The sequence below is a fragment of the Clupea harengus genome, chromosome 11, assembly GCF_900700415.2.
Source record: "Clupea harengus chromosome 11, Ch_v2.0.2, whole genome shotgun sequence".
Classification (NCBI taxonomy): Eukaryota; Metazoa; Chordata; class Actinopteri; order Clupeiformes; family Clupeidae; genus Clupea; species Clupea harengus.
The window spans coordinates 6,209,668-6,225,988 of record NC_045162.1 but is presented as its reverse complement, the minus strand read 5'-3'; the positions used below and the strand labels follow the sequence as shown (position 1 = coordinate 6,225,988).

At 43.7% G+C, this 16,321-nt stretch overlaps 1 protein-coding gene across 2 annotated transcripts in view; it reads left to right on the top strand.

Annotated features, from left to right (window-relative positions):
- The first annotated feature begins 916 nt into the window (after positions 1-916).
- Positions 917-16,321, top strand: part of sv2a (synaptic vesicle glycoprotein 2A) — a 36,016-nt gene continuing 20,611 nt past the window's right edge. The window contains exons 1-2 of one of the 2 annotated variants that reach the window (XM_031575801.2): positions 917-1,391; positions 15,396-16,206. In XM_031575801.2, the coding sequence (XP_031431661.1) occupies positions 15,618-16,206 (589 nt within the window). In that variant the 5' untranslated portion in view covers positions 917-1,391; positions 15,396-15,617. The remainder of the gene's footprint in view (positions 1,392-15,395; positions 16,207-16,321) is intronic. The other variant, XM_012818036.3, reaches the window with a different exon arrangement.

The window sequence follows — 16,321 nt, the reverse complement described above, 5'->3', positions numbered from 1 at the left end:
TAACAATAGTTTCTGAACCATAAAATTGACACACATATACTGACGGTACTGTCAATAAAAACACATTTAGTAGTTCTTCATACTTCCGAATAAGTCTGTTATATTTTCTACAAAGCTCAAATGAATGACCACTTCAGGTCTAAGCAAAAACCGGCTCTATTTTTTCTCATCAAATGTTCATTTTCCAGCCTTATTACCAGACCTCATGTGGCAATAAACCCATATTGTGTTTTGATTGAACCTTCACGGTCTAATGGCTTTGCCTCAATATTGATTGTGCCGACTAATATCAAGTTTTAACGCCTACTTTGACCGCACACATTCCTACTGCTTTGCAAGCTGGCCATAATGCAAAGTGCTTAAAATCACTTCCCTTAATGAGATAAATTGGGTTTTATGGAAGCTTTAGAATACTGATTTACCTACTACCACTGCATATGTAGCCTTTTAATGATGATGGTTCACACTATATATCATATTTGTGCACTATATGTGCTGTGAAATCAATTTAGTGAAAAAAAATCACCATGTTCCTGCAGCCTCTCTAACCTTATGAGCCTCCTGAGTCATGGACAGAGGACATGGTCTGTTCCCATTCCCCACATCTTGTCATCATTGTGCTGCCAGAACTTGATAATTGATAATTGATTTACAAAATTATAGACAAAGTATAGACCAACACAGCAGCTATACTGGATAAATCAGTGTCTCTGAGCTTGCATATTGGGTGAATGAATGATGGTGTGTCTTGGTGCATTTTTTTTTATGGGAAGATGGAGAATGGCAGAGACACATTTCTGTTTCACAGCCAGCATGAGCACGAGTTAGAGCACGTGTGGGCAGAATGCTGTCGTGCACAGATCATTGCACCTACGTAGGGTATGTCCTTAAATGGTGCATATGTGCAGAACCTTACATTAATTTAAGACGAAACTGACGTATCGCGTCATCCAAAACGGGTGGCGCATATGCGGGTTGTCTGTGGAAAACAAGTGATTCTCAGTGTATCCGAGCACATTTCTACAATTCGGCATTTAGGAAGAGGGTGTTTTGGAAAAGGTCATTCTGTTCTTGCTATCCATTCCACTGGACCCCTTGTCCTCCATAGGTTAACGGGAGGAACCCCCTATCCAAAGCGAATGGTGTAAGCTAGAGCAGCGCGCACTGAGGAGAGAGGAGGGGGATGCTCGGAGGAGGAGGAGAAAGCTGTGTAGTAAGGTTGCACTCTCCCTCACGTCAATCGCATTCACATCATAGGGTTAAGCAAAACCCGTGCAGACATCCATACCATTTTAAATCGTGCATCTCAAATTTAATTTTGAGATAATTCAACGAATAACAATAGTCACAGTTTTGAGGAAAAGCATACAGAGGACGACCTAAACACTAAGGTAAGTGGCATTTTACCTATTTAATCGAATCGAGCTTTGGAAGGCTAATTATGGTTATCCATGTATGAGCTTATCGCGGATTTAAACATATTTGTTTGGTCTACAATGGAAATATAGTTGCTGCATTGATACCCCCGGGCGTGTTCCATCCGCGGTTACATTTTCTTTTCTTGAAGATAAAAATAGACTGCATGTATCGTCATTACGTCGTCATGAAAACGATGTGTTCTTCGTATAATTAAATATATAACACAAAAAAGACAAAGAAGCCATTTTGACCGATGAGGACAAATGTATGACTTTAGAGTAAAAAAAAAAAATGTGCAATATATGGTCAATGAGAGCTTGCAGCTCACTACTGCAAACCTAGAGCCACAGCTGCTGTACTGTTGTAATATTACAGGTGCTGGCCATTTTTGCTGTTCCATATGTATTATTTCACGCTGACCGGAGTTAAATGTTAAGAAACTGCACGGTTCTGTGGCTACATAAAATCTCCTTAATACATTTGTTATTCAGATAAACGTCCGAGAAAACCTCGCCCATTCACCTTAGTGTGAAATTGGCAGTCATGCTAGGGGTGGAATACATTATGCCAGCCTTGACGGTAATATTCCTTCCCTCACACACGACGCATGATATGGGCAATATTTGAAGACTGGTATACATTAGGTACCTAAAAATCGATTGAATGCAGTTACTTGTGAATTTGAATGTCATGTTGCTCATTCACGGATGGAATCCTCAGAGAACAATGTGACCTTGCAGCAGTCACGAAGACTACAACTTGCTGTAGACGGACATTCCTATTTCAGCGTCATCATACAGGGGCAATGGTCAAATGAGTGGTGTCCTCGATTGGCGATTTTAATACTTCTAAGCCGTGTTGGGGGGGGAAAGCAACGTTGAGTCTACACATGCATATAAATGTGTATTAGATCACGTGGTCTTATCAGATGGACCTGATGTATTAAGGCTCGGTCATATTCGTTTCATTTGGTCATCTAGAGGTGATGACAATAAGTGATACAACGTTTTGATAGCTGGTTGTCATTCCACAGATATATCCTTAAGTCCGTCGTCAACATCATAGTCGCAGGTATGACCCATAAGGAAGGCTATATGAATAGTTTTGAAGGCCTCTAACACATTTCCTCCATAGCCCATGGCACCTCCTTGTTAGTACAATTTATGTTTGATTAGATGAATTTGAGACTTTTAGAATACGGACAACAACGAGAGGTTATTTGATTAAAATCCAGTGCATTTCATATATCTCATATATGTTCGTTTTGATAAGCTGTTTTTTTCCTGGTGTTTGGTGATGTTAAGCATCACTGAACATAGCCACTCTGCCATTTGACTAAGCCTCTGTTTATGAATGATTTCCCCTCACATTAACACAACTATAGCATAGGCTATATTCAATTATATCTAATGTTATATATTATAATTTAACATTTTTACAATCTAAGGGACAAGTTTTAAGTCTGAGATGTTGATAAATATAAATATTTTCTATCACTGATGTGTGAGTTTCGTAGTTAGCTAGTTATCCCTCAGATACATTCTTGTTTATTTACAGATCATCTTAGGTGTGTTTTTGGCCCATCCTTGAAAAGTAATTCCTCATTTTTCTGAACTGGCAGCAGAGATTAATCCTCCCCGTCATGACAGCCATTGACGCCCTTCCATACAGAGTTTTCCATCATTTTCAAAAGTGGGTCCTCTCGTTTTTACAAAAAAACGCCTTTATTTCTCCCCGCTTTCTTCTTTTGATTGCCCTTTTCACACACTCCATCATTTCTACAGCGCTTGCTTCAGGTTAACCTTGAGAGTAACCCTCGAAGGAGTGATGCTGGTGTTGAATGGAACCTTTCAGCATGTTGAGTGCTTGGCAAGAGGAAGCAAGCTCGCTGATTAGATTGGTCAATATTTGTTTGGACACTTTGTTGCTCTCTGCAAGTCTCCTCATCTGATTAAGGACTGCTCTCCCCAGCGCTAGGCCTTGATGCAGAGTTGCCAACTTTCATGGCTGACTTGACGTGAGAATCGGTGAGATCGATTAATGTGTATCCTAATCGAGGCTTTGGTCACTTTTCTGGTCCTTGTTATCTATACGTTAAACGGAGCTGTTCGTTTCATCAGTAGCTTCATTAGTGACAGTCATAGTTCAGCCCCAATCACATAGGCGTCTGTCAGATTTGCTCTCCCTCAACATCTGTTCTTTTTCTTTGCGTCGAGGGATACCCGATTGACGTACTATTACCAGCTAGACAGTCTCTCATTTCTCATCACTAAGCCACTGCTAGAAACAGCCATGACTAACTAATCAAAGCCCTTTCATCTTGAGAAGGCATGCTATCCACTTAGACCCCACCAAGGATGGGAGGGAAGATGCTGCTTGAGGAAAGGGAGATTTAGGGTGGTGGGGGAAGCCACTGCAGTGTGCGTTGACACAGATGTCTGCATGCCCTAGCAACATAATCTCTCAGTCAGTAATCCCTGCGGTAGATTCAGTGTCTTCTGGGGGAGCAGTGGTCCTGAACACCATAACAAACCGTGAGAATGGCTTATTAGGTTGAAAGTATCGTCAGGGAAGGTTGTATACAACAGACTGGTGTTAACCTGTTGACAAGGACTCCTTGTGTAGAGTCTTTGTAGTAAGACTAGTTGAATGGGACAATCAATTAAAGCTCCTATAGGAGACAAATTAGTATTCAAATCACATCTGCTGTTAATGTTCGTGTGATATGATCCGTCGCACTCATTTTTCTAAATTCATTTAACCCCTTCTGGATTTTCAGTCATTCAATTATTTCTCAGTCGTTCAGTTTTTTTATTTTTATTTCATCAACCTATTGTTATGGTAATCAGAGTGCAACATTTTTTTCTTTTCTTCCCCAGTAATGTTTTTCCATTTCCATGGTTGTGAACGACAGACTCATTGCAGTTTCGTTTCGGAGGCGTTTGTCACACAGTGCAGAAAATGGATGCGGAGTGGCAAGCCCTCGCCTCTCCTAGAGCATGTGAGGCTGTGGGTCGCTGAAATGTGACCATGGTGACAGTGCACACTGAGAGATGTGTTACAGGGGGAACGTGACTCATAGTGGGCTTGTCCTTTCCACAGAGACGGCTCCTGGCTCAGTGCCTGTACCTAATGGTCGGCCCACCAGCCTCCCTCTATCCTCTCTCTTTTATGTTCGACCCTTCCAGAGACCAGCCATGTTTTTTTGTTTTGTTTTTTTGGTTGTCTTTAAACAGGATTTCATCATCTCTCTGTGTGCTGAATGGAATGTAAACGGGGCCAAGGTCACGTTTTCCGGTAGTACTTCATAATCTCCTGCGTCCGCATTCAAAATTTCAAGGGTCCAAATTGCAGGGCCTGTTGTGTTGCAATGGCGCAGCTGTGCTTGTGCTTGTTAGAGTGAATGTGTTCTGGAGGAGAGGAAAGAGAGGAAAGAAGGAAAATACATGGAAAGTAATTTGTTTTTTTCTTCAACGTGACATCTGATATTAAATTGTTTTGAATAAAAAGTTAGTAATCTGCTTGTGGTTTTTCAGTCCCTGTTCATGATGGACATTGGTTAGTTCATCCCTGGCTGATTTGCCCTCTGTCTCTGTGCTAGGTTGTTTGTCATGCTTGAAAGGCTGACTGAAGAAAACCATTCAGATACTCCAGGGACATCCTGCCTTCTTGTCTGTCTTCCCTGTATAGAGCCATCCCTTTTCTCTACCGAATGCCAAAATTACCTCAGATAGCTTGGCTTATTTTTCTAACTGAAAGTATGTTTTTGTCTTGTGATGACGCACAGACACATTTCATATTTTCAGGGTTATATCTACCATCCTTTTCACTCTGTTTTGTGAAATGTAAGCAAGTGCCTAGTCACATACTGTATTTTCTTTCCCCTATTGGTTGTTACAGGAGTGACTGCCCCCTGCCTTCTCCTCCTTGCGTCCTTCTGCTTCTTGTGCACGGATCCCCTTGGGGACTGGATAGGTGGAAGGCACCACAGAGGCCATTTCACCCCCCTGTGCCTGCACACATCCAGTCTCTTTGTAGATCAATGGTGGAAAGGACACAAGATCAAGAATCAATAGGAGAGGACTGAGGCGGGGCCTCGCTGACAGCTTTTGGAGATAACATCATCAGGGACAAATTGCCAAGTGTCCTGGTCAGTTTTAACGTATCCTGTGGATGAAACATGTGAGGAGAAATGATCATTAGATACAGCCTGTTTGTCTGATTTTTGCAATCTAGATATAAGGCAAATGTAAACCTTGAGAGGATTGATGTTTGAGGAAACAGTGCTATTCCAGCCATTTTGTATGTGTATTGCGGAAACTACAAATGGTCCATTTTATTCCTCTATAAACAACACTGTATTTTTTATCCGTGGATGCTGCCATCTCTTATATCAGTCCGGCATTCACCACATCAGTACCCTTTTTTTCTGAGAAGTATAGAGTAGCAGGTATATATACCAGCTGTTTAGTATGATATAGTCTGTGTTGTAAGGTTACAAGCTGTGATACAAGCTGTGGTCTTGATGGGGAAAAAACCTCCACTCAGATTTATAACATTAGTAAAAAATGATATTTGTGTATTACTACACTACAAACTGTAACAAAAAAAAAAATCCATCAGAGTGCTGTTTATTCTCGAAGATGGCAAATCATCCAGGCTAGCTCTGCTGTGTGTGTGTGTGTGTGTGTGTGTGTGTGTGTGTGTGTGTGTGTGTGTGTGTGTGTGTGTGTGTGTGTGTGTGTGAAGGCCAGCTTTGCTTCCACCCCTATCCGTGCGGAAGGCTGGTCTATGTCACCAGAGCCCACACACTATTGGCACATTGTCCTGCTCTGTTTGAAGCGAGCCCCGCAGGGGCTAGTCAACAAACACCTACGCTAGTCCAACACAATCTCTGTGTACACAGTGCAGCGCGGCGCAGCTAAATGATTTTATTAGTCTCCACTAAAACGAAACGACTCTGCAAGAAGGTGCGCCCCTCAAGCATGTGTCTCGTGGATCGTTGTAGAGCTGTGATATTAAATGCACAGTGATTTAAAACCTCTTTGCGCGGCACAATAAAATAACCCCACCTCTAAAACACTGGATGTGATTAAAATCAACCATAGCTTCCCTAATATAAATGTGAGTGGAAACCGTGGCGTGCAATTTAGTGGCTATTTATTGCCCTGCCCCTCCTTGTTAGCTGTGAGTCATAGCAGAAGCTAGTTGAAGAGCTTAAAAACACCGCATTTCTGTAAAGCACAGGAATGGGAGACACTGGGCCCTACTGCATGGAAGGGCTAAGAAAGGCTTTTGGCCAGGTCTTTTGGCTTTTAATACCTAACTTTCCAGTCTGTCTGGGCTGCTTGATTGATGCTTTTGACTGGCATCGATCAGCCATCGATGTCTACTCTAAAGTGGCCTAGTGAAATGTGTAATTTGTGGAGCGGAGCTGTTATGGCTGTTAGTGATCGGTCTTTCACAGTGCCGTCTGTGAGTTAAATGGCGTTTGTTGAGGTAGCCAGGTGAAACAATGGTTAGCACTGAGCACATTTCATCAGGCCTTTCTGTCACCGGGTTGATTGAGCTGCTCAGAATGCCTGACTAAAGCGAGCCACGCGCGAAGCGCAGATTGCTTTTCTCAATACTCCTCTGAAAATGGGCTATTGCTGTGACTTGGCCATCTGCAAGCCTCGCTGGACATCGACACAGTCTTGATGAGCTATGTGGAGCTCGTCAGGGCCGCACCCCAGGCCAGCGGAGAGGCTGATTGGCGGATGTTCTGCGTGGCAGGTGTATATGGATAGTGGGCATCGGATGGTAGGTGTGATGATGATGATCATCGCAGATGCAGGAATGATTCAGCGGAAATTGCTAATAGTATGTAGCTTTATTCAGATGTGCCACCGGGTCCGGCTGGGGCATGAGTTATCTCTCTCCATCTCCAAAGGCTCTTGCTGGCAAAGATGGCTCTTCCTGTAGCAGCCGGCAAGCCAATGATCTTGTTATTCAACCATGTAACAAAGTCAATTGGCAGCATGTTTTTTTTTGACATCATTACCTTAAGCCATTGGTCGAGGGTCGAGGATTTTTCGCACTGTATCCCTCATGTGCTTGTACGGCTCGGGGGATTATCTATCCTGATCAGCCAGCTTGTGCCATAGCACTGGCAGACTGCAGTAAATAAAACAGTTTTATTTATCGGATTACCCGGCGTTTGACTGCATTAGATCTCCATATTGGACAGGGAGGGTAGAGAAGCTTATGACATCCTCTGTAAACAGAGGTTTATTTTCCGGTGACCCACTGGGCTCTGTCGAGGAAACTTTGAACGCAGACCAAATATTGAACGATGGGATTTCCAGGGAGTGCAGCGGCTCTCTCTCTGAGCAAGTATATGATGTGCGGGGGAGGGCGAACTGGGGCTGGTTTTGTTTGTGTATATTCGGCTGCTCTGAGTGGCTGTACATGTACCTGACTGCAATCCATCTAACCCCAGGTGTATTCCTGTCAGTCAGTCTGTCAGGACCCCCAGTACAGTCCTGTGCTGCCTCCCAGGCAAAAAGGCCTGACAATGGGCCGATCTGTGGTGTTTCATAGTCGCTCTAGGGCACACGTTCATTAATATGGTCAATGACTAGTCACTGTTAGGACATGGCACACGTTCATTATTTATGGACAATGACTAGTCACTGTCAGGACATGTTGCCTTCTGTCTATCTGACTACCCATGCATGATGTGTGCAAAAATATGGAACAGAAATTCCCTGTTTATGAACTACATCTGTGGGAATTCAACTCAGCCCTGTGTGAGAAATGGAATATATAGATATGTATGTATATATGCATACTGTATGTGGCCGGAAATGATCCGTGAAAGTGTTCCTTCGGAACAAACAGGTTTGTGTTAACCAGATATCTCCCAACAGAGACGGAGGGGTTATTTCAAGGTTTTGTTTCCAAAGACTGTGATTTTTACAGACGGAATTTGAGATTTGTTTTCCTGACTGATGACTGATTCACTCCCATGAGCTGCAGCTCAGCAAGGAATCTCTTTGATTTTTGTCAGTATTTCTGCTGCAGTAAATCTTTGCTCTCTTCCCCTTCCTTAACCGCTGAGATGCTGGTCTGCTTCGGATGGTCTGTCATTCAGGTATTTGACATGTAGTTATACAATCTGTCTGGACCTGAAACTGTCTCTGAGCTGGACTCGGACTTGGACACGGACAGAAATAGCAGTCCAAAGTCACCCCCTCAGAGAGACCTGTCCACTGATCCATCATGAAAGATGCAGAATGAGTTGAAAAACTGCATCCTGCCAACAGTTTTCCCAACGGTTGTAATCCTTTCTCTCTCCACTGTTTTAAGCTGGGATGGGGATCTAAAACCCCTGAAAATGAATCTCCCGTTAATGGGGCAAGGGATATCAGAAGTTAAGAACAGGATGTACAGCCAAGATGTGTTTTTGTAATGATTTAAATATATTAATATAATTATAAATTAATACTAATATTCACTGCGCTTGCCAAGATGGGGAAGTAGCTCGGTAGTCTGTCCTGAGAGATCCAACGCAGTCTTAATGAATTTATGTATTTTAAGCTCATTTGGAAAGCGCACGTCAAGAACACCAGCAGAACGCTTGCGATCGCTCGATGTGCTCGTTAGCAGATCTGCTCTCCCAGTAGAATCATCTGAGTAACACTATTTGAGTAACGTAATTGAGTCTTTCATCACCTGCAATGAGAGCTGTGTGCCTGAGCCTTTTCCATTCATTACGATTGGGCTTTTAATTAAAGATGTAATTTGGTGGATCTTGGTTCTTGGTTCTTTTTCCGCACACATCCTTGCCCGGTATTTAGAAGACCTTCTAGAACCTTCTTGCTTGAGCTTTTGTTGTTTGGTTATTATATTATAAGATTGAGGAATTTAAATGGGAGTTACTCAGTCCAGTTGGCCACTTGGTGTTGTTAAGCATGCTGACCGTCTTAACACAATTATGGAAGAATTTATAAGATTCATGCTGAAAAGCCATGGAGTAGAGAGCAACACAGTACAGAACTCTATAAAGAGAGGAGATACAAGAATGCTGACATGTTGAGACATCATGTATATATGTGAAGGGTTCTATGTCATAGCTAATGATTGGTTATCCTATCAGATGCCCACTTGACCTTTTTACCTTCTGTCTACTACTCAAGTATGCCATCTCTTCTTGAGTAACAATGTGTGGAGCTAGGTAGAATGACTCAGCATTTTGTACAAACTATGAGTAGACTAAATAATTTTATTATAGAGGGATTGGTATTTCTATAATAGCGTGTACATCTCCATCAGCACACAATTGTCTTTTGATATGTACCACACTACCATGCCATGATGACATGGCGCTTTAGGATCCACTTCAGTAGCAGGCAGAAGTCGGAAAGGTCTAGCAATCATCTGGTAAGACCACCAGTCATTAGGTATGGCACTCCGCATGTAACAATGTGGGGAGGATGACTAAGCATTTTAAATAAGCTAGATTTTTATGAATACACGAAACATATTGTTGAATGAATTGATATGATATACAAATAGTTTGCATAATAGCTTGTAACTTATTCTCTCTCTCTCTCTCTCGCTCTCTCAGTACATCTCTCCTTTAATATCTATTGCGTTGCCATGCTGTGATGACACCCACACCAGTCAATACACTCTCCAGCTGAGCCTCTTAAGAGAGAAGAGACTGCATCTCTTATTTACCGCCGCTGAAATATGTCCTGATCTGGCTCTAATTGAAATGTAAGAGCCCCGCACAGTATCGAGCATCCCCGCCGGAGCCTTTAGGAGGGGAGAGGAGCCATAAAGCAGGGCTTGTTAAGACAGCATCTTCTCCCCTAAAGCTCCCGTGTCTAACACAGAGACCTGAGCTGACATGGTGGCAAGAAAGCGTGAATGAATATGTCATTGCATGTTGTCACATTCCCATGATTTTTTGACATTGGGAAACTCTACATAAGCTTGCTATGAGAAGCTCTACACAGCTTCTTGAGTCATGCTGTTGAGCAGAGGATAAGAAGATTTGTGGAAGTGAAACATTTCTAGGAACTTCAAATTGTCATCAATATTTCCTGTGAAAATGTTTGCTTTACCCTATACCAGCTCGCTACCAGACAGATGTCAAAAAGGTTGTCATGAGACCATCTCGCCTCTTCTCTTCATTTGCCAGGAAGGATTTAGATATCTGAGTAAAACATACCTTCTGTAGCTATGGCAGGAGTGTGATGACATATAGACATATTGTATGGATGAGGTTCAGTAAATCAGTAAATGAGAATGGGTTTATTAGTAGCTGCTGTAATGTTGTCAGCCAGCCAGTGGCTCAGAGACAAGAAATTTCGTTTTGCGTGAGGTAGCAGTGGAGCGTTTCCTCATCTCCCTCTAATTGAAATTTAAAAGCTCCTCACCGATAGTCTCAAGATTTCCCAGCAGACTCGTTTACAGGGCCAAGGCTCTATAAGCAGGGGTTGCTAAGCACCCCACGGGGTGAAGAACGCCGTCTGCTTAAAGTTACCTCTCCTCTTCAGGAGACCTGTGTGCTCGGGAAACAGTCCAACTTACAGACAAACATGTTTCTCAATACCTTTTATCGTATAGGAACGAGTGCATACATAGATATGTAATTAGGTACACATAGATATATTTCAGATTCAAGTCCTTTCAGGGACCCCAAACCGTTTTTAATGAGTATATCCAAATAAAATCGATTTATTTGTGTTAGGTGAAAATTCACCCTAGTTACCTCAGGACTCCGGAGCTGCATATAAGTATATTTATTAGACAAACAACAATTGCAATCGGGCTCACTCCCAGTACAAGGCTGAAAGTGAAGCAATGATAAACACATCGCACAAGGTTTATATAGACAGAAGTTGAGCGTTCAGCAGGGATAACCACGTGGTGGATTTTTCATGTCCGAGGCAAGGATGGAAGTTTTGCAAGGTCGGAAGAAGCACAGTTCGACCTTTCTTATCACTTCTGGTCTAAACATGCTCTTGTACATATGTAGACTAAGTGGCACCTAATAATCTTAGTTACACACACGCACACAGAAACAAAGAAAAGCCATGTTCCTGCTTTCATAAGCACATGATTCATACAAGGAATATATTGATATAAGGTACTTGATTCATATATTCTTAAGTAACAGTGTTTGGAAATTATCTCCATCAATTTGTGCTCGTCATGTGTTGAGGTTAATCAGCTTCAGTCCCAGCCCCTATCACGTCACACAAATCAGCTCTGTTGTCTGTCAGAATCTGGGCATGCATAGCTGCTAGCACCTGGCACGGATGGGCACGGATGGGCACCGACAAACAGCAGTTGTTTTTCTTAAACAGTATCTCTCTGGGCTGGTTTGTGCCTCTGTGTGCCCTTTGAGGGCTTCATCCACACCGGACTGGAAATCTTTTCAAGCTCTTAGCCGGTGCAGTGAGTGCTTGCTGAGCTGAATGAACGAGAGGATCTCCATTGTCTTTTTCTTTCTTTCTCTCCTCCTCCCCCCCTTTCCTTTCTTTTCCTTTCTCTCCGGCCCAGCGGAGGAACCTCTCGCTAATGGCTTTGGTCTTAAAGCATCAGCCTGGGGATTTGCTGCCCCACACGTTGGCCTCGTATTTAAATTAGGTCTGATTACAGGTCTTGACTCCAGAGCCAGGACGTGAAGAGTTCTTCATACGGCCATTTTGATGGTCTTTGCATCACCCTTTCTCCCAGTATATTGTAACGCGAAGTGACACCTTCTCTTATTGAGAACTTGAGACGTGACACCAAATAAAACATGAAGCTATGACATTGTGAATGCAAATGCTTCGTGACTATGAAAGGTATAATGATTTGCTGATACATTTCTCTTCTGCTATTTTTAGATTCAGTTTCTGACTTAGATATTTAGTTGTAACTCGGCTGCCGGATCAGAGAGGCATATCAGCAAAAGGGTGTCACAGAAAATGGTGCAGTTTCCCACCAAATATACACTTTCGTGCTTTACCATGCCTTTTGAAACCATACCGTGTGTCACTCTATATGCACAAAGTCGAAGACAAGCCTAATTTTCCCTGTGGGTTTTCCTGCGGGTCAATGCCCCTGCTCTGCCTGTGATATCCCCTTACTCTTTGGGCTGTAATTATTAACATATTACATTGGGTCTCCGTAGCAACACTAGTGTCGCACTCATAAGCTAAGAAATTACCTCATCCTTCTGGAGAAGATTAGAATGTAAAGTTCTACACATGTTTTAAAAAAAAAAAAAAACATTACACACACATTGTTGCTCTGCACATTTTAATTTAGCTTTGCATTATATTTTATTTGACAGGCGGATGGAAACTGTTATGGTGATACAGTGATAGATAGTGATGTGTAATTGTGAAAGACAGTGTCTTCCTTAGACGCAGTCAAAGAACATTTAAATGACACACGCTGAGAATATGTGCTCCTGTTGTTCTGCCCTGAATAAGCAGGTAGACATACCACACCAATTACTGACCACCTGACCCGCGCTGGTGTTGACATTTACGTCTGCTGATACTTTATTTTCGAAAGGTTATTGCTGCCTTCACTGATACCACTTACTGTGGATGTCAGAATGTATTTTTTTTAAACACAGTGTCTTGTTGCTAAGGAATCATATTTGTCAGGAGCAACCTGTGCTGCGTAGAGCCATCTCTGGCCAGTGGTGGTGTCATGAGGTCCTGCTCGGGAGGGTCTCCACCTCTAATGAACACTGAGTCAACACCAGCTCTCTGGCTCTTCTGGGAACACAGTACAACGTGTTTCTGGAGAGTTCTGTGTCCTCTTGCAATTCCCCATCTTAATGATTATAATGATTACATGTTAGTGAGATCATATGTCTGAGTGAAATCATATGTTAGTGTATAGACTAGTGAGCACTAGTGACAGATCATATGTTAGTGTATAGACTAGTGAGCACTAGTGACTGAGATCATATGTTAGTGTATAGACTAGTGACTGAGATCATATGTTAGTGTATAGACTAGTGACTGAGATCATAGACTACTGAGCACTAGTGACTAAGATCATATGTTAGTGTATAGACTACTGAGCACTAGTGACTGAGATCATATGTTAGTGTATAGACTAGTGAATGACTAATGATTTAGAATAGTGATAATTTGGTCTTTCAGTTGGTTCTGATGACCTGTGAAGAGGAGTGGAACGGGGGGGTGAGGGGAGTGGAAGGGGGGGGGGGGAGGGGATGGGTGAGGGGGGGGGGGGTAAGGGGAGTGGAATGGAAGGATCAAACAGTGAATATTCTCATGCTGCTGGATTTAGATGCACCTAGAGGCTTGATACAAACCCAAGAGCATTGGTGCTTTCTGTCTGTCTATAAAAGGAAACGCTTCTCAGAAATGGCCACGTCCCCACAGGTCTTTTGGGTGTAGGAACTAAGCATGGCCTCTCTACTGACCACGGTCTCCTCAGACATTCCCTGAGGTACGGCTGGCGTGTCGTAAGTTCACTCCCAGGTCCACAGTTAGCCCATCCCACCCTGACCAGGAAAGGCCATAATGTCACTAAGGTCATGGGCTAGATGCTCAGGAAACAGACATACTGATGAGTTGTATATACAGTATATACCTGCTCAATAAGCTAATTTGGATAAAGATCAGAATGATATTATTATTTATATTATATACAGTATAATTCACAATAGAGATGTGAATAGTTTTATCTGTATTTCTAGTTTCATTTTTTTCTTTTCTCGCCTTTGGATACTGGCTATCAAGGCATGTGTGCTTTTGAGATAGAACAGACGAGCCCCTCATAGCTATGACAGATTACATGAGTGGTGCGTTCTCTGTGGCAGTTTAAGTGTCGCAGTAATGCCATGTACCACTGCAAGGGTGAGTGAGGCTGTGGGTGCGGTGCGCTGGAAAACACGTTGCTGCTTCCTTGAGAGCCTCACGGTCAAACCCATCATTGAGATGGGAGATTGGGTGCAAACGGGAGGTGAAGAGAGGCACCACACAGGGGCCAGTTTTCCCCCAATGATGCGTCTCTTTCAGGGAGGAAAATACAACAAAGAGGCCGTCGCTGAAAAGCAATTATCCTGCAACACTGCTAGCGCTGCGGCTGAGTGGCAGGAAAAGAGGGAAAGAGAGAGAGAGAGCGAGAGAGAGAGAGAGAGAGGATGAGGGAGAAAGGAGGGTCGAGTGAGCGATTGTCCGTGTTCTGTTTACAGAAAGAGTAAAATGGCTCTCTGCTCGAAAGGCTTCCTCTGTGGAGAGACAGAGAGAGAGAGAGAGAGAGAGAAAGAAAGAAAGAAAGTGACATTTCAAAGTGTCACTGCACATTGCTTCCGAGATATAATTGATGTTGCTTAATTATGCATTATGTTATTAATGGCGTTATTGGAATCCTCGCTGATATTGTTATTTCATTTGAGATGTCAGCGCGTAATGGCTTAAAGATTTCCACGAGAACAGATTTAATTGCGTTACAAAGAGGCCACTGTTGTCTGCATCCCTTTGGAGGTTTGTGATTCAGGTTGGCAGGCAGAGAGGATAAAAGGCCACCTGTGGAGACCTATGGGTACCATTCGGAGGCATTTTCCTCTGCCTGGTCCTCTAAAGTAAATACAAGACCATAACTAGCAGCCATTTTCCACCTGACTGCACCTCATCCAGGTCGTATTATGCTACACAGGGCTCAATAGACTTTTGCAGCATTGGGAAGTCTGCCCCTGCTTGTTAGAAAAGCATACAGTTGAGTTGTATTTGATTTGTGCTGTTTACATAAAGTATTTTGATGAACAGTACCCTTAACTTAGACCTGTCTTATATGAAATAGGTTACATTTACATGCATGTTACATTCAAAAACGTATTTGTATTACTTATTTGTATTTGTATTAAAGGTAAGTTTTACATGTGTCCTGTGCTTATGCTACAGTAGCTCAACATGAATGTTTTTTCTCTTTTTTTTTCTTTTCCACAGACTGTCCGTAGGAGCTCTGCATTCCAGCAGGTGTGGAGTGAAAAGGCCACATCTGGATAAGGCAGCTGTCCATGGTACTGAAGCTCTAACACAGCAGTGTGCACGTACATGCCAACGGCTCACTCTTGACACCAGGTCCCCCGCAGCTGCTCTACACAAGTCCCACAGACACACACGTCGTCCGTTTACAGTGAAACAACATCTCCAACCACACACACCAAGATGGAGGAGGGATACAGAGACCGGACGGCCTTCATAAAAGGTGCCAAAGACATTGCCAAAGAGGTGAAGCGCCAGGCGGGCAAGAAGGTGGGCCGGGGCGCGGACAAGATGTCCGACGAGTACACCAAGCGCTCGTACGCGCGCTTTGAAGAAGAAGATGACGACGAAGACTACCCCGTGCAGGCGCAGGACGGCACGTACTACCGCAGCAACAGCCGCGCAAACGACGAGGAGGGCCACAGCGACTCGACCGAGGGCCACGACGAGGACGACGAGATCTACGAGGGCGAGTACCAGGGCATCCCGCGTGGCGAGACCGCGGCCAAGTCCGACGCGGAGGCGCAGGCCGCGGGCCAGTTCCGGGACCTGGCGCAGCTAGAGGCCGAACGGCGCAAGGACCAGGAGGAGCTGGCCCAGCAGTACGAGACCATCCTGCAGGAGTGCGGCCACGGGCGCTTCCAGTGGTCACTCTATTTCGTGCTGGGCCTGGCGCTCATGGCCGACGGCGTGGAGATCTTCGTGGTGGGCTTCGTGCTGCCGAGTGCCGAGAGGGACATGTGTCTGTCGGAACCCAACAAGGGCATGCTGGGTAAGTGAGTGGAGATGCCTCTCAGAGGGGGGGGAGGTGCCCAATGCGGTTACAGGCTCCGCAGATATGACACTGAAACTCAGCATTAACTGGAATTCATGTTCAACCTTTCTTT